Source organism: Xiphophorus maculatus, chromosome 10 (genome assembly GCF_002775205.1).
Source record: "Xiphophorus maculatus strain JP 163 A chromosome 10, X_maculatus-5.0-male, whole genome shotgun sequence".
Lineage (NCBI taxonomy): Eukaryota > Metazoa > Chordata > Actinopteri > Cyprinodontiformes > Poeciliidae > Xiphophorus > Xiphophorus maculatus.
The window spans coordinates 24,100,868-24,125,846 of NC_036452.1; the positions used below are offsets into that span (position 1 = coordinate 24,100,868).

The 24,979-nt window shown below is 39.6% G+C and overlaps 1 protein-coding gene across 1 annotated transcript; it reads right to left on the minus strand.

Moving 5' to 3' along the window:
- Positions 1-830: 830 nt before the first annotated feature.
- Positions 831-22,872, minus strand: LOC102231628 (caveolae-associated protein 1-like). Its single transcript, XM_014473573.2, has 2 exons — positions 21,752-22,872; positions 831-4,277 (listed from the first exon to the last, which is right to left on the minus strand). Exons 1-2 carry the CDS (start codon positions 22,280-22,282, stop codon positions 3,402-3,404), a joined length of 1,407 nt encoding a protein of 468 aa, XP_014329059.1. The 5' UTR covers positions 22,283-22,872; the 3' UTR covers positions 831-3,401.
- Positions 22,873-24,979: the final 2,107 nt, after the last annotated feature.

The following is a 24,979-nucleotide window of genomic DNA, read 5'->3' on the forward strand; positions in this document are numbered from 1 at the left end:
GCGGAGTTGTTGGACAGACTAGCCACACCCTCATCCTGATGAGCCAACTGTAAATATGAATTACATCAGGATGCTTCACTGGTGGAACATCACCAGCACCCTTCTTTCTGCAGAGAAATGGTTTCCACATTCTGGACATTGAGATGGATGATCCATGAGGAAAATGACTTTGCTCCAGTCTGCAGTAGTCTCCTCATTAGAGTGATTTCAGATGGTAATATATGGTGTTAAGAAACCTTCTAAATCTAATGAAACTCTTCATAAGGACATTGTTTTATTCACTGAGGGAGTCTTTTTGACTTCAAAATTTGCCAATTAAAATAAACAAAATAATTTTATTCACTTTTTGGAATATTATTTTAATAGTTAGTCATTTTTACAACTGTTGAACCCAGTTTGCATTCACTGCTTTCAAAGCAAATCTTACTGTTTTAAATCACAGAACTAACAGAAACAAAGCGGGGACACGTTTCCCCACTAGGTTTGCGGGTTCACATATAGATTATAGATCTTCCAAAATGGCTTTTTAATTTTTACCTTCATCACCAAATTTACTAAAACAGCAAACTCTTGTGCAATTGACAGAGTGTTGTCCCCACCAATCAGTGCTCTGAGAATAGAAGTTATTAATTTATATTCAACAAAAAATAAAAAAAATCAACACAAAAATTGAATGACACTACAGAGACAAATATATTCAACAATGTTTTCACATGCTAAATACTGGGCATTAGAAACAATTAAAATCTTCCACTGAAATGAAAAATCTTTTAAATCACATTTTATAATGTTAATAAATTTTTAGTAAACGCTCAATAAAACACAGAAACTGTGACTCAGTTCGGGTTTTATTCATTAAATCGTTAGTGGTTAAGCTGTGTTGCCAGTCAGCAATCACATACAGACAAAGCAAAAGCAGGAAACTGGATCAGCTCCATCCAAGAGGTTGGATATTAAAACAGGGAAGATCATTAAACACAGTCATACATGGAAATGGCCTGAATATCTCATCTTTGTTTAATAATACTTATGGTGGCTTCCATATGATGCACTGTGCAAAAACAAAAGTTCAGCATGACTGCAGAGTTCAGAACAAGTGCATGTGATGAACAGTGAGAGGTTCTGTTGAAGTTAATAATCATCTGCTCAGATAACGCGTCACATTTTATACACAAGACTGCAGGAGACATAGCACAAGGAAAATAGTGCTAAATCTAACCTAGAAGATATGATCTCAGTTACTTTTGGAAGCAGAAGTCCTGTTTAAAATTAATGTTATGAAAAATATGTGTTTCATAACATATGACCCCCTCCCATAGCCTACCCAGCTGCTGCCAAGAATAAGAACACAGTTTTCATGTACATTGCTGGAGTGCCTGAATCCTGTCCTCAGTATCGGGCCCCTCTGAGCTGAAAGACTGCTGAGGGGATTTTACATCTGGTCCAGGATGTTAGAGAGGGGCATGCAGGACAGGAGCCCCCCCAGGACTGGACTTGGGAAACCCTGCGTTAAGATCCTCTGAACACAGATTGGTTAACATTTCTCATTAAATTTATTTTGGAGCAGAAAGTAGTCAAATTAAAATTCTCAACACTAGGGGTCAGTCTTACACAAAGGCATAATAGGTTTAGCTTCAAAGCAGCCTGTTACTAGGATCAACTGTTGGTTTGGTTCCGCTCTGGTGTGTGTGTGTGTGTGGGTGTGTGGGTGGACGTGTGTGTGTATGTGTGAATTCAGAGAGAAAAAAAAAACAAAAGCAAAATTTGTCCTTTTTATGGAAAATTACAGTGATATGGTCAGATATATATCTTATAAATTGACAGTGAAGTATCATATGAAAAAACACAGTGTGTGTGAGCAAGTCTGCCAGCACTACGAAGGAATGAAAGGAAAATAATATGATAAGATGGAAAATGTTTTATACTGTAGAAAATACTAAAAAGCAAAAGCAAGAGTTCTGCAAAAGATAGAAGTGACAGCAGATATCACTGTGCCTATAAACAGATAGATTAATCAGAAGAAGATCATATTTAACTCATGATTTAAATAGATAAACAGCAAAGGAAATGTCAGAAAAATGTTTTGTGAATTTATATGAGAAAGGGATTTCATTATAGATAAGAAAGTGAGTTTATATTTGTGTTTCTCTTGTGAAAGAGTATATTGAATAATACCATAATATCTTCCTTTCCTTCTTTTTTTTTAACCTTTTTTCTTTCCTTCTTATTTTTTTTTACACTAATCTCATTGTATATTTTTGTTATGGTGCTCCCTCCAAACCTGATGATAATACTGCTCATTATAAACAAAACACATGTCTTCTTCCCTCTTTTATTATTTATTCTTATTCAAAATAATTAGAAAAAAACAATATGTTTTTTTTACATATTTGTTAAAACCTTCATTATGTTGTGACAGTATAACATAAAACAGAAAATCTGTGAAGAAAATCAAGCTCTTCTGCCTCCTCCCTGCAGTGCTACTGCCATCTGCAAATATACACTGCATTGTCAGAAACCACTAATCAGAGTCAGGAGGCGGGTCTGTGTGCGGTCAACCAGTTTGTGTATGTGCTGCTCACACCCTTCCTCTTACTCTGTGCTGGGCTACAGAGAGCTCCTCACACCAGAGCCCACCTTTAATGCTCAGGTTAGTTAGCATAGCCACCGATGATGTCAGATAAACAGCTTTCCAGTAATGGTAAGTTGTTTCTCCACCATTAGCACATTGAGCAGTGCATACAAGAGTTACTTGACAGCGCTATGCTCCTCCTCCTGGCTCTAATTGGTTGCTTCTGATCAGTAGCGGTGTATTTATGCAGATTACATTTAGACCACAGACAGGAGGTCTCATGTTATATTTTCCCAACATACTGATCAAAAAAATATTTATGAAAGCTACGTACGTCAGCTTTAACAAAATTCTAATTCTAGTTGTCCTGGTCAATGGAAGAAAGAAGGGAAATCATGTAATGATCTCCAGATTGATTGATGTTCTGCTTGTGTTTAGTTTTGGCCATCATTTCTACTCTATTATTGGTGTAAGCTGGTGACACAAACACATGTAGCTATTTATGTCCAAACTGAGGAGATTGAAAGTAAAACTTTGAATGTTTGTTGTTTGTTATCAGTTTTTAGGTCTTGGTGAGTGCTAGAATATTAGACTGAAGTAAATGTGTGATGGACACATCCAAACCGTTAGTGCTAGATCTGTGTTTTCAGAAGACACTGTAAACCATCTGTCATTAGTAGAAATGGTGGCCAAACCTGTGAAAATAAGACCTGCATATTATCACTGTCCCAGTTATTGTTGAATATTCTTTTCAATCCAAATCAAGCCTAAATCTCAGTGTAGATACAAAGAATTGGTCTGAATGGATGAAGGTTTCTTTGCTCTATATTTAGTCACTGTCTTTATCGTCGTCATCATCCTCATGTAAGGCATCATGGCTCTCTTCTTCTTCATCCTCATCATGCTCTTCTTCATCCCCGCCTCCATTCACCATCTCCATCTCAATGTCCACCTCAGTGTTGTCTATTTCCACATCCTCGCCGCCTATTGGCTCCACTTCCCTGGACACCTCCACCATCTCGGTTCCTTGGACCACCTCCACTTCACCCTCACGGATCTTCTTCACGTGGAAGGTGAAAGGGGGCACCTTGTAGACGGCGGATTTAGAGCGGGCGTAAACAACGTGGTCCGGTGTGAAGGCCTTCTTCATCTTGTCACCAGATGTTTTAATCTTCTGTTTTCGCTCAGGGTTCACACTCATGCGCGTTCCAAGTTTACCCATCTTCTTTTCGATGTTGTGACGTGTCTTCTCCAGATTCTCCTTTGTTTTCTGCTTTGTCTTCTCAATATTTTCCTTCGTTCTTTGTCTGGTCTTCTCCAGGTTCTCCTTTGTCTTCTGCTTTGTCTTTTCAATGTTTTCCTTGGTTTTTTGTCTGGTCTTCTCCAGGTTCTCTTTGGTCTTTGCTCTGGTCTTATCCATCTTGTCCTTGGAGAAGACGGTCTTCAGGGTTTGCACCCGCTGCAGACTGGTGCGCTTGATGCGTTCAGCTCGGGTCTCCTCAATGGTGTCTTCAATTTCCACCCCCTCTTCATCTGAGGAAAGGTCTACATGGGGTTTGTCCTCCTTGTCACCCTCCACTGCTTCTCCAGGTTCCTCCACAGCCTCTTTGAGCTCCAGCAGACTGCCTCCTCTGCTTCCTGACACAGACTCAGAAACTTTCAAAGACTTGGAGATGCTGAGTTTTGAGGGCACTTTCACATCATCCTGTGGAGAAAGAAACACAAAGACTTTGATGCATACTGGACAAGATCTTGCTTCCATATAATAACCATGAGGTGATATGTGCAACATAAAACATATTCAGTAGTTAGTGAAGAGGATAGTTTTTGAATTTGTATTAGTTTTCACTTTCATTGATTTTTTAATGCATTTCATATGAAGCTGTGCTGTAAAATAAACTGCTGAGAAACATCATATTTACAAACTACTTTCAAAACTACATGCATGATAAAATACAAACAAATCCTACAGTAGACTAAAGTTTTTAATAAGATTCATAATGTTTGTTTGCTGGTCTGAATTCAAATTCCACTAGATTGAAGCTGAAACAGAAATAATTACTTTAACAGTCTGCAGCCTTATTACTGTAGCTTTTTATTTTTTGTAAAATATTTTGTCCCTAAATACATTAGTTTATACTTCTACATCCAAGTCTGTTTGCCCATTTATCTTTTCTTACTATGTAAAAATTATTCCTCAGGCTACAGTGAGGAAAAAGTGGAATCTTTGGCCTGAAGCCACGAAGGACAGTCAGAGAAAAATGAGGAGGATCATTGGAATGACAATAACTGGAGGGTGTTTTCTGCTGCAGCTGTGGAGAAAGTGTGTAGCAATAAATTCAAGTTGGATTGGAAAGATGCATTTCCCCTTTGGCTCTTATTAAAAAGATAAGATGTACATAGTGTTGACATCCAGTTACACGCAGGGGCATGTGGAGAATGTTTCCCTCTGCTGCCATATACTCAGATTGCTTCTTTTTGGACCATGGACTGTGTTGGATTGTGTAAACAGCTTAATAAAGGAATAGAACTACAGTAAACCAAATCTGAACTGGAATTTTTTAATGAGGTTTACTTTAAGTGTGCTCATCTTTGTTTGTGGTGAATTTTGTAAACTTGATCTAAATAAAAAAAAAAAAGAACTTAATAACACTTTTTGATTTAAACTGGGTTTGGCCTTCTTGAAGCAGACATAATTTGTCTGCTTCAAGACAAATTTTGTCTTCTGGTAGGCTAATTCCCAAGATCTGAGCTAAATGGAGGAATATGTATTTTCAGGCGACACCTCAAGCACACTGTGTTGTTTTTGTGTGACATTATGGAAAAATTTAGAGAAGTCTGAACGGTGCATGGACCTCCACCAGTCTAGTTCATCCTTAGGTCCAATTTCCTGATACCCAAAGTTTCCACATTCATCTTTTCTAACAATTATATCCAAGTATAAGATCATGGGGATTTGTTCATGAAGGAGGCGGGTTCTGTTTACCAGAGATGAACTGGTTCTGGTGTGAAATATGTGAATCAGTCTCAGAATCAAAGAGAAGGACTTAGTGAAGATGCAGCTGAAGCTGGTAGCACAGTGCAGAGCCAGAAACCTAACCCGGTTACATCGGTTCTGCCAGGAATAATGGGTGAATACTCTAGCATTCTATTGTGGGCGTTGGGAGGGAAACCCAAAATATCTGACATAATTCAGACAGATTATAGGAAATTTGACCAAATACTGGAGAAATGGATGGAAACTATGCTTTAAAGTTGTGTTTATGAATCTCTCAATATTCAGTCAGTCAGCAAACAGAAATAATTTAGATCATCCTAACTGAGCTAAAACAGTAGGTAAGTCTGATTTCATGTCAAACACAGAGAAATCAAGATCTGTGTTTTTCATATAGTTTGTGTAAATATCTTACTGAGCTCCTCTCCTGAAACTTCTCTCCACCATATTGCCCTCCTGCTCTCATAACCTGGATCGTAGTGAACAGGAAGGATGCTCAGAGGACCGCTGTTCCACTTGGACTCCTGAATGTCTGCATGTACAGCTTGTTATTCCTGCTGTCTTTTCCTCTGGCCCTCCACCGCCTCTTAATGGAAACGGCAGAGAACAAAGGAGTCCCAGAGTGTGTGAGGCGGCCAGGCTAAGGTGTGGAAAACTGACATGTTTTTCTCCTGTCGTTCCTCAGAGTCTTGGAAAACCATCTGTCCAACAGGAAGATGATAGCGTCAAAGTGTTAGCTGGAAGGTATGGGAAAGAGAGCAGAGGGTGGAGACATGTCTATTGTGTTCCCTTGGAGAATGCTGATGGTTGTTTGGAGGTATTGTGCTACAGTATCTTGGGTAAACTTGACCTTGCAAGGAGGGATTTAGGCTTTCCTGAGCAGCTGTGTTAACAGGCAGGGAGGAAAGGAAAAACTGCCTCATTTTCAAACAAACCATGTTGGACTTCACTACAGCAGGCCCTTTGTGCTAACAGCGATCTATTATAAGGACCCAAGTGAAATCATATAATGATTGCTTTGGTACTTGTTAATAAAATGTAACGTTTTAACGTAAAGAAATCAATGCAGCCATGTAGCACCTGGTATAAAAACATAAAATGTGCCAGAACAAATAAATAACTGTTGATTGTATATCAAAGCTGCTTTTCAGGTTATATTAGACAGACAAAAGAAAAGTAAAAACTGTAGAAATATGTAAGGGGGCACAGTTTTTGTCTGTTTTTCTGGTTACGGTTCAGTCTAAGGGTTGGAGTTCACCTTTACTAAGTCTTACCAACTATTTTTTAAAGAATTATTGGTTTCTTCAAGTTGAAAAGGCTGGTTGGGAGCTTATTGCTACTGTAAAAGTATTCATACTTGTTGAACTTTTGGTGATGTTACCACCACAAACTTGACTGCTTCTTATTATGATTTATGTGACAAACCAACAAAAAGTAGAGTCAAAATGTGAAGTGGAAGATAAAAGTGATCCAGGTTTTAACATAAATAAAAAATTAGAACCTGACATTTTGTATTCGTCACCATTTAGTTTGATCCCTTAAAAAACTCCAACTGCCTTATTAAAGCATGGCTCCATTAATCCCATTAGAACCTCATCAACCTGTCAGCAGGTCAAACTCTGCAGAAAACGCTTTCTTTACTGTCTAAGCTATGATCAGTGTTGCTGAGGTCACAAATGGTCACCACAGCCGACTGTAAGCTGCTTGTTTATTTGCACACAGAGCATTTACACTGAACATGTGTCTTATGTTGAGGTTTAAAGATGATTCCACTTTAACAAGAGGTTGCTCAGGAGTAAACGTTTCATCATCAATTTCCTTAACTAAAGAGACTCAAAGTTATCAGTCACTGTCACTGGGTAATGAGTCTATAAGGAATTACTTCAACAGCTGAGGAAATTCTAGGCTGCATGCTTTTCCATGTCCATGGTGCATGGAAAAAGTTGTGGGAAGTCTAGGTATTCACCTTGGTGTTTCTCACTTCCTGACCCTCCTCATTTAATGGGACATTGTTCTCGTTGAGGCAGCTACCCCAAAGGCAGGAAGGTACAGTCAGAGCCATGGAAAATAGATGAACGAGGTACGTCATCATTCTAAGCATGTGTAGGGGTGTGTGTGTGAGTGTGTGTTGTTGTCAAGGCAAGGCATTGAGACATAGTTTTGCCCACATTGCTTGCAAAACACAAGCAGGCAATTTCCATATCTAACTCAGCCCCAGATTACAAAATAATTGCTGGGAGGAAAGTTCAGGAGAAGTGTTTGGAGTAGAGGAGCAGACTTCTCTCTAAAGCCCAAACACGTCGCTATGTCTTATAAATAACAGAAAATAACTGAGCCCCTGTGGTTCTCAAAGTTTGATCTGTGACTGCCAATGAAAAACAAAACATATTTGTATATCAATTTTAGAGATTTTGAGATATTCCTATATATAATGCATTTGCTAGAGATATACATTTAGCCCTATAGTTGGTTATCATTAGTCACACGGAAACTTTGTGTGTTTCATAAAACAAACAAACAAAAAACAAACAAACAGAAAAGCTAAATTTTTTATGCAAATTTGGATTTGTGAGTATAAAATCTGAAGTAACATAGATTCTGATTTTTTGCCTTTTTGTTGAGTCATTTATGAATAAATTGCTCCACTTATGCTAATTTGATACAAAAATACAATCATTTATTATTATTTTATTGTAGTAAAAGCCAATATTAACTGCAGTCCACACCACGCATTGCAAATATTCTGCTTTTCTTTAAAGCAAACAAATAAAGTAAAAAAAAAAAGAAACGTTAATTTCTTTGCCTACACTACATGTTTTCTTTGAGGCCAATAGTGTTGTTAGCATTCTGATATGTAATGAAGTGGTAACGTTACAGTCCATGTAACAACAGTTAATCAATAAAACATACAACTTTGAGGGGATTTGGATAGCATGACTAAAAAAAAATATTTAAAAAAATTTATTTTTGAATTTGAATGAATGAATTCATTGCTCTATTAAATTAAAAGGAACATGGAAGCTTCCCCCAAGATTACACAACCTGTTGAATTTGATTCCATTTGCATGTTTTAATGCCAATGTTCTGGGAAAAATGTCTCATTACTTATCCTAGAGAACCTGGTTGTGTTTTTAATTTTTCAGCTGACTGATTCATTGTGTAGATTAAGCACTATGAACACACTGCAGATAGTTATGGCTTTGGATTAAAGGTAAAAATGAACAGCATCATAAAACAGAAAGAACTGCATGAGGTTTTATGTGAATGTTTTATGTGAATGAGTGCAGAGAAAACCTTTTAAAATGATTTTACATAGCCGAGATAAGGACTTCATATAACATTTGGGTACTATGGACGGAAAGTTTGGCAATAAAGTAGTCAACAATTAATCCTGATATTGAACCAAATTCATTCTCTCAAGTTTTTGCGTAGCAGCTCAAAATCTGGAATTTTGACTGCAGGCATGAAATCACCAACCAACCAACCAACCAACCAACCAACCAACCAACCAACCAACCAACCAACCAACCAACCAACCAACCAACCAACCAACCAACCAACCAAACAAACAAACAAACAAACAAACAAACAAACAAACAAACAAAAAACCAATTACAAAAGAGGGATTGCAAAGTGAATATTCTGGGCTGGTCTGAGTCCCTCAATAATCCAAAAATGATTGTCTTCAGCAGGTCTCTGCAGCAGACCATGGTAGCACCAGTTTGAAATCAGAAAACTAAAGTGCTACTGTAAGTAAAGAGGAAGCTGATATTGCCCTCATCCAACACAGATGTATTTAACATCTCAGGAATGTTGGATGTAAGTTTGGACCTCTGGGCTTTTTGAAGGGTCAACAAACACTGAGGAAAAGCCCTGGTTTCATAAAGAGTAATCTGAAGCAGTGGAATGTACTCCGACTGCCTCCTTGGCCTAAAGTCACACAAAGCATCATAAGGTGCCTTCCAAAGCTGTGGAACATTATGAGCTAAATGAAAAACTGACTAATAGTCTAACTACCTATACATCACTAGATGTCACCATGACAACTTGGTGCCATACATGAACAAACTATAGTTTCTTCAATGAAAAAAAGGCCTTAAGCTGTTCAGGGGTGTGTGTGTGTGTGTGTGTTGATGTGTTGTGTTTGTTGGTGATACCAAAAAGCTACTGACTGGTTTTTATCCAGCATATGTGCTTCTAAAAGTGTGTGTCTGTGTCGCTCCTCCTCACTGCTGGCCAGGCAGCATGAGGAGCTGTTTGTATCTGAGTTTGGGATAATAAGCACAACATAGGAGCTTCTCACACTGCAGCCACTCACCAGGCAGAGAGAGAGAGAGAGAGAGAGAGAGAGAGAGAGAGAGAGAGAGAGAGAGAGAGAGAGAGAGAGAGAGGAATCCTGCGGTAACACACCCAGCTCTGTTTCTGGTTTCCTTTAAACTCAAACCACCTAAACTCCCCTTCCAGATGTATGTGTGTGTACGTGTGTTTTGATTTGACATTCCATCACACACATGCAGGGTAGGATTTTCCAGCAGATCCCGGAAAACGGGGAATCCTCCTTTGGTCATCTCTGCTGATGTAGGAGGAAACCTGGAGCCTAGTCAAGGGCAGAGTTCTCTACTTCTGGAATTGCAAGAACGCAAATTAATTCACAAATTCATCTTAAAACTTACTGGTTGTCTACAGCTGTTAATTATGTTAATTCACATGGAAACACAGATAGCTATTGAATTTCATGAGTCATCATGTTCTCCCTGACCATAAATGCAGGCTTCCACATGGTCTGGCCACAACAAACTATGGTAACTATGGTAACTTTAACACATCACAGTTACAGTTCAGCAGCGACAGGATAGCAAAGGAGAAACATCAGTTGGGGTTTAGTTTGTCAGATAAAAGTTATCTTGTCCTGAACAAAATGGTATTCAACCTACAGCCTGCCAGGCATCTAGCTGAAAGAGGTGGACCATTTAGGTCAGAGGTCATCCAATCCAGGCCCAGGTTGGTGTGCTGTAACTTTTAGATCTATCCCCGGTCCAGCGTCACAGAATCAAACGACTGAATTGCCTCCTCAGTGGCAGCAGGGTCCTTCTAATGACCTCATTATTTCTCTAAGGTGTGAACTCAGCTCCTCCAGACGAGCGACAGCAGCAACTAGCAAACACCTGGTGGAAATGTGAATCTGCTGAGCTCATTATATCAACCACTTGTCAGTCCAATGCTCGTAGGAACAGCTGTGAACTCCATCATGGAGAAGCATTGTTGAGACCTGCTGAGGGCGGAGTGGAGAGGGCAGGATGTTCTTATAGACACAGAGGCCCATTTCAAGGCATCAGATACAATGCAAAGTCAAATTTCTTTTAAGTCTTATTTGATATAAATATTGTTACTGCACATAACATAGCTTCTTGATTGTGGTATAAAATTTCTCCCCGTAGAAGCTGCACCTGGTCTGGCAGTCTGTTTGGCTGTGGTTCGACTTAGAGAACGCTGCCAACAACTAATCATTCAGCCTCTGCTGCTTTTAATGTTTTACTTTCCATCAAGAATATCAAAAATCATTCTACATTAGTTCACATGTTTTAATTTGATAACTAGGATCAAATGGAATGTATGTATGATTGCACTGAAATGATTTTTTGTAAAGTGGCTTTGAAAACAACATTTGGTGTGAATTAGGGCTATATAAATAAACTGATTATGAATTGAATAAAATGGCATTATGTGCCTGGAAAAAACATAAAACTCCCTTTTAAAATAGTGATTTTTTTTAACCAGATTTGTGCTCTGTGTGTGTGTGTGGGCGTGTGTGTTGGGGTGTGCGTGGGGGTGTGTGTGCATGAAGGTTATTGAGTTCATTTCTTTTGTGTGCCATGAGAAGGAGTGTGATGGTCATGAGTAAAACTTAGGAGAACTTACTCCCTAATCATCTCTTCTTTCCATTGGTCCCCTTTAATCAGAGCGATGAGAGCAGAGAGGGAGAGCGAGAGATTACTATATAAAGCGATGGCATGCTGCAAGTCCCCAAGGGAAGAAAGAAATAATGAGTCACCAGGCTAGCGTTAAACACAGCCTTCTTCTTTCTTTGCTCTATTATTGTTCTTCTCTTACCTTCTCTTTAGTTAAAGTGCCTGATTTTTAGCTTTTGTTGCGTGTAGCTGTTATCCACAGTGCATCTCTGATCATAAATCTATTTTGTCTTAAATAAATGTAAGATCTTCATCAGCTTTTATCAAGGAGCAGAAAACACAGGATCAAAGTGTGACAAGTCTGCAGAAACATGTGAGGTAACTCCATGGTTTTCATACTGACCGCAGAAACAGCACACAGCTCTCACTGCAAGACACAGCCTGCCATTGTTAACAATCACATGGTGCCGTTTTAATGGCACACTTTATTTTCTTGGTATTCTGACCATGTCCTCTCATGCAAAAACACATCAGCAGATCAAATGTAATCACAAAGAGCCACACAGAAATATTTTCTCATGTGACTAATGATTGCAAAATTAATAACATGGGCATGATGAGTGTAACTTTCCATCAAGTCCAAGGGAAATGAAACATGACACAAGATGAACATGAAGACTTTCTGCTGGATTGAACAAGAAGGAAATCAACAGAAGTTTGGCAGCGGGCCAGCAGGCCTTTCTACCGTCTCTCCTCTTTGTGCCTGCAGGCTCTGTTTACAGTTCTCCAAGCCTGACTAAGAGATTTGGGCATTAGCTTAAGGGATGGCACTGGACATTTCCATGGCAACCCTTTGTGTTTTCTCTTTATAGGAACAATGGAGACTGATGTTAATTGAGAGATTTATGAAGACGGAGAAAAGTGGGGTTTCCTACTCCTGTTGGCTTCAGTCCTGCACGTTACAGTGTTTCCTTTGCTTAAACATAACAGCTATTCTATATTCCTTAAAACTACAGAATTCCCTAGAGATCTGTTATGACTCAAATGATATGAATATAACACCACTGGGTCAAGTTGTCATTGTGGGATTAGGTGTTTTGTCTATAGTTGAACTTCTATGGATTTCACTGTGTTATATAGCAAAGTATCAAAATGTCCTGTTCTGCTCCACAATTAGTTGACTTGGTTTAAATTTGATTCTGAAAAGAATGCAATCATCTTCTTTCTTGATGTCTTTGATTATGGCATTTGACAGAATGTAATAATGTTCTTTGCTTGTTTTGTAATTGGTTACTGTATTATGTTTTTATCATGTAAAGCATTTTGAACTGCTTTGTTGCTAAAATGTGCTACAAAAAGTAACTTCAGTGTATTTCCCTCTAATGTGTAGTTTATTATCATTATTATTATTATTGGCGCTCATTGAATGTACTGTGGTCACTATGACATGAAATGGTTCAATCAAAGGGCAAAATGTCAACATGTGGAATATCCTGTCACTTTAAAGAATCAGTTGTTCCAGGAGTTCATATCTCTGTGTTGTTGAGCTTTGAAAATTTTCTCTTTGCTTCCTCTTTACTTTTGTGTCTCTTCAAAGCACACAGAGAACCTCTAGCTGAAATAACTCCACAAATATGTCTCAGATGAGTGACCGCCATATTAGACTTTAAATAGTAATATAGTTCCAGTGATTTAGAGTATATAAGCTGTTACAGGAACACCAGCGGCTTGTTGACTGTTCAACAGTCAATCCAGTCTGTAAATCCAGTAAAATAACTGGATTCACAAATTTGCACACTGTTATTCATGCAAATTTTTCAAAATTGTACAGCTATGACGTTGACATAAATTCAAGTCGTTTCATTAGGGAGTTAACCCATCACCATGATGTTCCTCTTTAATAAAATCTCAGTTCAGTTTAAGGGCATCATCTGAAGCTTTAGTCATGTAAACAACTTTTATCTGGGTGGGTCTTCCAGTTACTCACCTGCCAGATGGCAGAGATGCTGCAGCATTCGGAGCTGCAAAGGGAGAACAAAGGCCTATATGACTAGTAATGGACCCAAACAAAGCTGTCTCTGCTGCCTGTGTACACAGATGCTCAGACACTGAGACAAAGCTGCAGCGCATTCTTTGTGAAAACTCCAAAGTTTGCCCCTTAATAACCAAGTGTTCATCTTTCATCCCCCCAAAACAGAGCGTCTTTAAATAATGTGAAGATGAAAGTAGCTATTCATGCTCCTCACTTGAAAACAGCAGCAAAGTTCTTAAAAACGTGAGCTGCACTCACGAACGCGTTCATGCACAACACTGTTGCTAGGAGACATAATAATACCGCGTCCTCCAAAGCAACCGACAGCAAGCAAGTTGACTAACTATTGCGCTCTGCAGTGTTTATATTATAACTATTGTTTTTATTAGTGCACACACACACAGAGGTCCTTTATGATCAGGGTTGTGTTTACATCCATCCCATTCACTCAGTTACCGAAATGTCTGTACAATACTGTTATGTCTGCACTGCACTGATGTTTGCAGGGCAGACCTTCTCATCCAGTCTGCATAGATTAGCCCTCTGAGGCCACCGTGGAAGTTCACTGTTTGCCAAGCACTTTGAAACATGCCAGCGGTAATCAGTTCATTGATATTCTATATTGATGATGAATACCCATCTGTTTACTACAGCAAGATGTTTATATTACCACCGGCTCCCTGTAAAGTGCAACACTCAACAGAAGGTAATCAGCTGAGAGGACTCACAACAGAGTTATACAACATAAAAACACTCCTTCTCTTTAAACCTGAATCCAAGCTCACAGGATGGAAAAAAACCATTTTACCTTCATATTTGTTTTTTTATATGAATGTTTGTTTTGGAAAATTACAAAAGTGTCTCTGTTCAAGAAGCAGTTCAGCCCTAACTGAACTCACATGGTGGAGAGGCTCACGGAACCAAGCGCTCACATGGCTCATAAATGTCTGACTCATGTATGAAAGTAAGAGCATCAACACAAAACAATTCAAGGTAAAAACAAAGATCTGACAATAACATCTCACTTCTTTTCTCACAGGAGAAATCTGTGGCTACCCTCACACTGTAGGCACAATGCTCAATTACAGTTTTTTGTGACATTTTTTTTCTTTTTTTTTTACATGGTCCTTCACATTTCTAAATATGCAACATGTACGTGTCCCGCATGCGCAGTAGAGGACGCAGTAACAATAACAGTAGCGTCCATATAAGTGGAAGTAATCATGGAGGCTAATGGCGGATTTTAAAGTTGTTTCCGACCGCAGCCAACACATTAACAACTTAATCCTCATTATCATCCACCTTGGTTGTGGCTTTTCTTCCAGGTCGCAGAACAGCGACCTTTGTCTGGTATCGTTGCCATGCAGGTTGGATGAATGCGACCTGGCCGTACATGCACTGGTCACATTTGAAAAGATCAGAAACTTGTCTGATTCAGGATCACAGAGCCAAGTGATTTGTAGAAATCTGATTTGTGTTGCTCAGATTGTCAAGACAAGATCAGATTCAGGTTGCATGAGGGCTTCAGGCTGCATTGTGAACGTAGCCTATGTCTAAATTTGGACCATACATTAGAAAGATATATTTTAATCCATTTTGGTTTTAATATAGGAGTACTGGAAACAGTACTGCTCTTTGGAATCCATTCAAACTGCTTGTTTGTTTATAAATTGTTGGGATTTTCGGGCGAAGGTGTTGGAAGCGGATGCTCAGCTCTTCACTGTTGAAGAACCAGCAGATAGCCAGGTCCCTGAGCCAGAGCGGAGTCACCCAGGGCAGATCCCTCTGCAGGCTCTGCAGTCCTGCAGCAGAGCCTGGACGTCAGGCAGGCTGGGTGACCTACGTACCCAGGCGACCTATCAAACATTCCCTGCTCAGATACACATCCACTGAGAAGGTCACTATGGTAATTGGTAAGTACCTTCTAGGAGCCAGAGTGGGTAACATCTGGCAAAGGATGAGAGTAAATAGAGAGTAGGTTGTTTTTTTCTCTCTCTCTTTTTAACTTCTCTTTCACTTATGAAAAGCTGGTTGCTACCTATAGGTTTTGATCAGTGATGTGCCAAAGATTCATCTTCATCCCATCCATCTTGTACAACATCAACTGCTTGGTAATCTGCACAGAAAGAAGGTAGCTACCACACAGCTGGCAAGTCCAGCAGGATGAAGAGAGGTTGCTATGAAGCTGGTCAAAAACAGAAACACAGCAGTGCCTTTTTCTGGATCAGAAATGTAATCTTCATTGTTAACAATGGAACAATCTTACATTCCTCATTTCACAGTATACACACCTTGTGGTAGGAGTTAAGAGGTGTGGACATTTTTATGTCAAGGATCCATTATTAACGTACTAGGAGGGTCAACTCATTATTCTTTTCTTGGCTCCTAAAAGAGTTTTAAACTGGAAACTGAAAAGTGACTAGAACATAATTAATGATTTTCTGCTGCTGCTACATGCTGGTCCAGGAGGAGTGAATGCTGCAAGTGAATGACTCAATGCAATCTGCTGGGTTTCCTTAGATAGAGCCACTAAATTACTTTGAATGATTAATTGAGCATACTGTACTGTTTGATAACTAGGATCAATCGGAATGTATGTATGATAGAATTGAAAGCATTTTCTGTAAAGTGCCTCAAGACAACATTTGTTGTGAATTGGTGTTATATAAATAAAATTGAATTGAATTGTTCTTTAACCCTCTATGGCATGACTTTAGAGGGTTAAATAGTTACCAATTGTTAAGTCTGTGAAGCCTGTGTGACGTACAGTTTTGGTCTGCTTAGATTGTGCATGTCCGCTTGAAGTGATGCATCCCCACAGGAATAACACTTTTAACATTTAAAGACACACAGCCGAGGATTATCAGATGATTTTCCCGTCATTCCGTCCTCGAAAGTTCTTTCACTGTGTATTTTTTTCTGATCTGAAACCAGTTACAGATACCTCAGAGTGCCAAGGAAAAAATGGAATCCTTTCAAGCTTAAAAACCTTATATCTGCAAGGATCAAACAAGATCATCAATAGGCCAGTTATCTGCTTACCGAACAGATCAGTGGACTGGATCTCCCAAACCAAACAGGAACACAATCTGAAGGTCCTTTCTTTCTCACAATCAAACAAGAATGCAACAATCGCTATTTTTAGATTCTCTCTCTCTCACTCTCTGCCTCTTCTATCACCCTCATTTTCAGGTTCTCCATGTTTCTTGACTATTTCCTTTTTATTTCCACAAGTCATTTTCAGTGATTATTATTCAAAGATGCTTCATGTCAACACGGTCTCTGCCTGCTGTAAACACGGTAACTCACTCAGCTGAAACAATGGTCTTTACAATCCTGCACATTGAAATGAGGGAGGAACATTTCTGTCTCAAATGTCCATATATGGGGCTGAACAGACCTGCTTGCTCTGGTTAAGCCTTCATGAATTTAAATGCAATGCAGCCTGTTTGCTCAGGGGGTGAAATGGTCAAATGTGCTTTACGCAACATTTTCAGATCCTAACCTATTGGTTTATGAAGAGATGGTGTTTCTTTCTTTGTTCTCTCACTCTTATCACATCCATGTCAGCTGTCACTGAGAATGCAGCGAACTCAGCTTGCAGCTTGTCTGTGTCAGTGATAAAGCATTAAGTACCGTGTTCACACCTGGTTTCACTGTTTCACTGTGTTGATCTGATCACAAGTGGGCAGCTCTAAATACATGTGCTCACAACTTGCAGTAATGAATCTCCACTCACACCCATTACTAACCTGACTACAGCTCCCCACACAACCAGCGTTTGACAAATACTTGTTTTTGTCTGGACATTAGCATCAGTTTTGTACCATATTTCTTGGGGAAAAAATGAGAATGTGTAAATTCCACACCTCTAGCAACGTCTACGTGTCACTTTCCAAAAAGTCCAGTTCAGCTCTTTGGGAGACCTGATCAGGTCAAGACTTTAAAACTGAGTCAACATTTCTTGACTGCAGAGACATACAGTAGCTCCTTGTTTGCAATATCAAGGTGACCATATTTTGATTTCCAACAAAGAGGACACAAAACAGATCGAAACAAAACAAAACAGTTGCACAATACATTGGTATCAACATCAGGGATTTATCTAAAAAAGAGAAGCACTGTACACTGTAAGAAAAAAACATCTCTAATTGACAGTAAAATGCCAGAAGCTGTGGTTGTGGATTTTGCTGTATGTATACGTAAAATTCTGAAAACCACAGCTGATGGTATTTTTCCGTAAATTAGAGACTTTTTTTTTGTTTTTACAGTGTGGTGTGGTAGCTTCTATTTGGTATCAAAAGTCTAGCGAAATACATATAATATGTTTGAAATCAGTAAAATTGGGTAAACACAACTATAGCAGCAGTATTTATATTTTTACGTACAGTAGATATCAGTTCAATTTGTAGTTGGTGAGAAAACCCCTAACACAGAATATTTTCTTCAGTCTATGAAATCTCTATATGCCCCAGAAACATTGTGACACGGAGACATGTTTGGGGGAAGGATGATATTTTGTGACTATAGAAATATAAAATCAATGTTACAAATGACATTTTTGAAAATTATTTTCATCCCAGTGTTGCAAATACACATGAATTCTGAAACATTCCTTTGCTGTTCTTTTCTAGAAGCTTTCATCCCGTTTACTGATAAGATCATCTATTGTAGTAGGGTACTTGTTCAAATAAATTATTTGATTTTTACTTTTTTACCATTTAATTCAAAATGTTATAATGCACAGAATTTACTTACTTTTTATATAACTATACCTACAATATACATGTTGCTTCTTAAAACTAGTTAACTGAACTTATAACCATTGCTTAATTACCTAGTGTTGCTAAAACACTTCTTACCCAAAATTATAAATAACTTTCAGAAATTTGGACACATCTACTTCATCATATCACACATAGTAGGTATTAGTAAGCTTAATTTTTTTTTTATTATAAAACCTAACTCAGGGATTATCAGCTAAATTCCATCCAGTCTGCCCATTGCAAACTGACACTTCCTTAAATCACATGTAGTTCCCACTTCAACCATTGGCTAGGCCACATAATGGTCTCCTCTAATGGTAGGAGGAGACCATTAGAGGCATATGTATCAACCAACATTTCTAGGATTCATGTATCCCCTGGCTTTATTAACAACAAAAAAGATATAAGCCAATTAGTTAGCTATTGGCTAATTAGGGGTTGTCTTCGAGTTACCCATCCAAGTCAACTCTAAAATCTTTGAGAGGCCAGTCTAAGTCAAGTCTGAATCTGTCAAGTCATTTTCCGTAAAATTTCTTCTGATTTCTTCGAAAGAAAAATAATCAAACTGCAGTATGACAGCTTGGCAAGTCAGGAGAACCTAATAAAGTTTAAATTGGCTAGAATGAAGAAGAGAAAAACTGAGAAAACGTAACATCACAGTCAAGTCTTTACCTTTAAGACTTGCTCACTTAAAGGTAAAATTCACTTCAAATGCAAATGTTTTAAATGGAGAGGACTTGATTGTGTGACTTGTTAGAAAGTGGTTACAACAGAGAGCTGGAAATTCCTCTGCTATGAGTCAGCTGTCTAAATATGGTCCCTGGTCTCCATCATTACACACCCATCCACTCCCAGTTCAGGGCCGGACACCTCTTCTTTTTCATTTAACCTTTCACTCTTATCCTCCTTCCATACAGAGATAAATAACACCACACTGTGCCACAGCAGCAGAGAGTTGATTTGGTTTACGGAATCCTCTGGTAAATTCTTTACACACCAACAGAAAAGGTGAAACGTCTTCAAAAATACCCATGAGGCGTTTTGGATAAATTGGTATCAGCCAGTTGGTGAAAGTCAATGATAATGGTTGCCGGTCCCAAATATTTCTGCTCTGTTTCTGTGTGTCAATTTGGGGAATTTAAAGTGTGACAGTCACAGGAGTGACACGAATTTGCCTGTTTAAGTAAAATCAAGTCGTATTCAGAGGTTCGTCTTTATTTGATAAAGCGTCACATGACACCCTGGGCAAGTGCCTTTGTTGCCCATATCATAAACTGGCTCTGTGTTTGGGAGAAAACTCACAAGAAAGGGAGGGGCTCTTTGCTTGTTCAGTTAGAGGAAACTTCAGATCGTTCTCTGGCATCTTCTTAAAAAGAAGAAAAGCCATATTGTTAGAGGATGGACACTATGGACACTAACAGTGTCCATAGCTGAACATTGTTAGCTATGGTATATACACACTGTTTATGTAATAAAATAGTTGTGATTTCTGCCCTGACACACAAACATTTTAAAAATGAAATGTTTGTGTGTCAGGGCAGAAATCACAGCTATGAGTTTTACAGAGGGAAGAGGAGAAAAAGCTATAGAAACAGGAGCGATGTACATAGAATATAACATCTGGCTATTTACTGTCTTCATTAAAATAAGTAGGTTACAAGTTCATCAACAGTGGTCATATCAACATAGTGATTCCACAGTTTTACTTGATGAGTATTAGCAGACATGAGTCTAAATCATTCTTTATAATGATGAACCTTCCTCTGATGATAAATATGTTTCCATACCAGTTGGATTTTGAAACAACGTGTTCTCTGAAGAAATCAAAAAATGCACATAAAATTGAAAGCAGAGCAGCAAGCACATGCATGCACGTGTGCGAGCAAATTTAATTATGATGAATTCTTTGTTTTCTGGTAACCATAAATAAACTCAGTGTTTTGAGTTAGTCAAGGAGCCCACAACTAGCATCTGAGGAGAAGTTTGCCTCGCCACAGAGCCCAACTCTTGCAAAATCCCCAAATGTTTATAGTTTTTGACTATTGGATGTTTTAAATATGCTTCATTGGAAACTAGAAACCCACAGCTTTATTAGATCCCAATCTCGAGGAGATTTATGACATTCACAGATTGAGAAACAGTTAAGCTCAGCCTTAAGGCTCTTCCCTGCTCATCTGCAGTTTATTAAACATTCTGTCTTATGCTGCCGTGTCAGTTTACAGAAACTTTGGGCATACTGAAATGCTGAACTCTGTCTCACAGTCAGTCTGTTACCTAATGTGAAATGTACTGTAGCTGCTGGAGCGACTCGGAGGGAGCAGAGAGAGCAAACTCGTTCCAAACCATGATGTCTGAGTCAAGGGTGGAAACTCTGAATGTTCCTGCACTACGGTTCATAAACATAAACCAGTCGCACACACACACACACACACATGCACCCCCACACACACACCCACACACACACCCACACCCACACACACACCCACACACACACACACACACGCACACACACACGCCCACACACGCCCACACACACACACACACACACACACACACACACACACACACACACACACACACACACACACACACACACACACACACACACACACACACACACACACACACACACACACACACACACACACACACACACATATGCATGTGTGCACAGAAGCAATGAACTCACAGTCTAAAAAAAGTTGGGGTTTCCCTCAGCTTCCCTCACAAACGGTTCACCCTGTCTTGAAAAAAGAAAAACTGCCATCACATCATTTAAGATGCAGGTTATGGCTTCATTTGAATGTTTTTGGGCATATGTAGGAAAAATGATCTCATTGGGTTTTATATAAATTTCTGTGAAATGCACTTTGTACAAGCTTATTAGTTATGAGTAGGGGTAGAGGTGTGCAGATTGGGAGCACGCCCACCACACACACACACACCTATATACACACACATACACACCCCAATCTGCATTTGTATGCTGTCTGACCACACAAAGTGCCAGAATCTGTCAGAATCATAACAACCTTTAAGTCTGACTTAAACTTTAAACTAGTCACTTGTTAAAGAGAAAAAGTGTGAGATAATACATAGACTCATAATAGGTTTCATTTGTAATTCTTCTCTGTGAGTTCTTGCTGAGCTTATTCCAGACTAATAGTTTTGCACACACTTGCATGTCATATTAAAATCAGTTCTGAGGTACAGAGGAAGGGCTTCAGGTAACAGCAGAGAACCTGGAACCCCTCCCTGAAAACAAAGTGGGATCATCTTCAGGAAGCTTGTCCTGTTTCATAAACCATACCTGAATCTAATTTTATTATTATTATTATGTAAACTAGACTCCAGAGTATCAACTGCTCATCATGCTGTTCAGTACACCAGTGTGCCACACCCATTTCTCATGTCAGGCTCCGACAAACAGCCTGATGTTTCAGAAACCTCAGTAAAAGCAAGCTAACACTCTCCCACCTGGTACACCATGACTTTAAAGTTGCGCCTCTTCAGCAACTCTGCCTCATTGTTCTCCAGCTTCTTTATCTGGCCGCCTTGCTTCTCCAGCGTGGCTCGGACGGTCTTGACGTTGACGCTGACCTTGCGCACCTTCTCCATCATCTTATTGACGCTGTTGGACGTGGTGCTGTGGTTCTTGCTCAGCTTGGTCAGCTCTCCTTGGATGTTGGTCACCGTGCGCTCCATCTCCTGTTGTCTGGTCTCCAGCCCGCTCTGGGTCTGCTGGATCTGGTCCACTGCGCCGATGATCTTGTCAAGCAAAGACAGAACCATCACGCCATTTACTTGTGTGTCTGATGCTTGCACCTCATCCTTGTCTTCGTTCGTCTCTTCCTCTGTCCCCATGGCATGCAGGTCTTTCTTGGCGGCAGAAAGGGCATTATCTTCTTCATCAGAAGCTGGCAGATTGAGCTCATCGTCGGAGACTTCAGTCAGGGTCTGAGGCTCCAGCATGGCACTTGAGGATTCCAGTGCTTCCATGGTTGCCATCTTGACTAATTTGAGGTGCTGAAACTCGCTTAAGTTTTCTCAGTTATTTAAATTCTTGCCCTCTCACCAGGTTCTTCTTTTTCGTTTGCTCTTTACTTCTCCTGTTTCTGCTGCATGCAGCCTGTTTTAATGCTGTTCTATGTTCCACAGGTTCCCGGAGTCTAATCCGTATGGAGAAGAAGACAAGCAGTGCTGGATGTCACCACATAAGAGTTGTGGCAGAAAACCCCAGCATCAAACTACAGCCTGCAGGGTATTTTCTCTCTAGCCCCTTTTTCCACTGGACTCCCCCGTCTGCTCAAGCTCCTCCTTTATCTCCTCCCAAGACTCAACCTCTCCGTGAGTTAACGACACACCCTCCTGGTCTGCCCTTGTGCTGTTGACATGGCAGGAACAGCCAGCAAAGCTGCAGCAGTATGCTTGGATACAAGCCGGGGCACAACTCAGGAGGAATGTTAGGCCACATCTGCTCTTGTTTCCTGTTCTTTCTTCATGCCCTGCAGAGTTTCTTCTACAAAGGCAAAGCAGGGCTTGACTCATCATGGACCAGAGCCACCAGCGAGAAGAAAAGACAAAACAAACTCAAATTTAGAACAAGCAGTGGTTTTATAGAAGAAGGCCACACTTGTGGTGTCAATGTGTTGATCCATTTTGATAATCATTTTATTTTGATTATCTAAATAAAATTGAATGCAGAAACAAAATCTTCTATTTGCTGAATATCAGAAGAGTCAGACACTTTTTTTTCTGCTTTCAGATTCAGAAGCTGGGCTGCACAATGGTACAGTAGGTAGCACTGTTGCTTTGCAGTGAGAAGGTCCTGGGTTTGATTCCCGGCCTGGGGTATTTTTGCATGGTGGGTTCTCTCTGGGTGCTCCAGCTTCCTCCCACAGTCCAAAAACATGACTGTCAGGTTATTTAGTCTATCTAAATTCTCCTTAGGTGTGTGAGTGTGTGTGTGCATGGTTGTTTGGGCTGTCTGTCTCAGTGTTGCCCTGTGATGAACCGGTGACCTCCTGACCCCACTAGGGCAGGGGTGTAAAGAGAATGGATTCAGAAGCTCACAGATTAATTTATTTGCCTTTAAAGCTGTAATATGTAACTTTTAAAAACAATATATGTTTTTTACATATTTGTTAAGTCTGCACCATGTTGTGACAGAATGAGATAGATAATCTGTAAAATAATCGATCTCCTCCAAATGCTCCTATTGCCGTCTGCAGAAACACACTGCTCCCAGTGAAAAATAACAAATCAGAGCTACGAGGAGTGTCTTAGTGCTGTCAATCACACTAAAGTATGCACTGCTCAATGTGCTAAGAATTACTGTTTATCAGCTGCCATCAGCTGATAAACAGTTGTGAATGCTAACTAGCCTTAGCATTCACAACAGGATCTGTTGTGGTAAACCAGCCGTAGCGTAGCAGAGAACAAGGGGGGGGATGTGAGCAGCTGGTTTTCCCACCAAGAACATGCAAACCCAAACAAAAAGTAAAAACAGAATGATTTTCCTATAAAGTGACTGAGAATTACCTGTGGTTCCATAAATATACCAGCTCCGTCCCTATCACACCAAGGTTATGAAAAGCAGATATTAGTCCAGAGAAATAAGGCAAAAGGCGACATGGAACTTAGAAAATGTCTGCTGCAGTATTTAACAAACCTAGTGGGAGTTCTCCGCTTCCACAAAACTGCTCAACAATACTTCATCAGGGTCCTGTTTGAAACCCTGCACAGGTTGGGACTCTTATATGGAAATGTTTGAACAAGACTGATCTTTTACTAAAGAAAAAGTATGTAGTTGCGCCCCTGGGTTGTTATTTGCTGAGATGTATTAGTTATCAAACTGAGCTCTAACACAAAGAAAAGATTAAACTGGTAGGATCAGTTTGTAACTATGGTAACACAATAATCAAACAGAATATGATTCTTTGCACTTTTACAAAGTAAACTCACCAATTCTGATGCATTTTTACCAGTTTGTTTCTTTTATTATTATCTATGCTGAAAGTGTCAAATCAAATTTATTAATATTTTCCTCCTCGATAAGCAAAAGTAAAAATTCAGATCTGTGTTAAAATGCAAGTCTGTATGGGAGGCCCCTTGTGGCCTGGGGGACCATTGTTCTCTTGTGCCTTGGGCCGGCTCTGCTTATATCAATAGTTAAGAATAATGATGGTATCACGGTGTGGGGAATATTTACTTGGAAAACTCTGGGCCCCTTCACACCAGCTGAGCATCATTTAAATCATATGAGTACTGATACTGACCGTGTCCATCCCTGACCCTTCCTCGGATCCATCAATTCCAGCAGAATAAAGATCAAAACCAGCTTGAGTTCTAACAAGCTCAGACTGGTTTGAACTTGTTAGAACTGGTTTGTGTCCTGAACTCACCATCATGTCACCACATCTCAGCGAAGAAACCTGAGGATGTGGAGGAACAGATTCTCATCATGGATGTTCAGCTGACAAATCTGATGCTATAAAGTCAATATGGACCAAAATCTATGAGGAATGTTTCTGACACCTTGTTGAATAAATGCTGTAAAGACCTCAGGCTGTTCTGGGCCCAAAGAGAGGGTCCAACCCGGAACTGGCGTGTTATACCTCATAAAGTGGCAGGTGTTTGCATATTGGTTGAGGAGTGTGTTTATTTTTTTTCAGCTTGTGTGCAACTGCATAAATCAATCCTCCT

Bases quoted from the DNA above. Each gene is read 5' to 3' on its own strand.
- LOC102231628 (XM_014473573.2), bottom strand. From the start codon at position 22,282: ATGGCAACCATGGAAGCACTGGAATCCTCAAGTGCCATGCTGGAGCCT. The intron at 4,278-21,751 runs GTGGGAGAGTGT...CTTTCTCCACAG, and splicing joins TTAAAGTCATGGTGTACCAG to GATGATGTGAAAGTGCCCTC.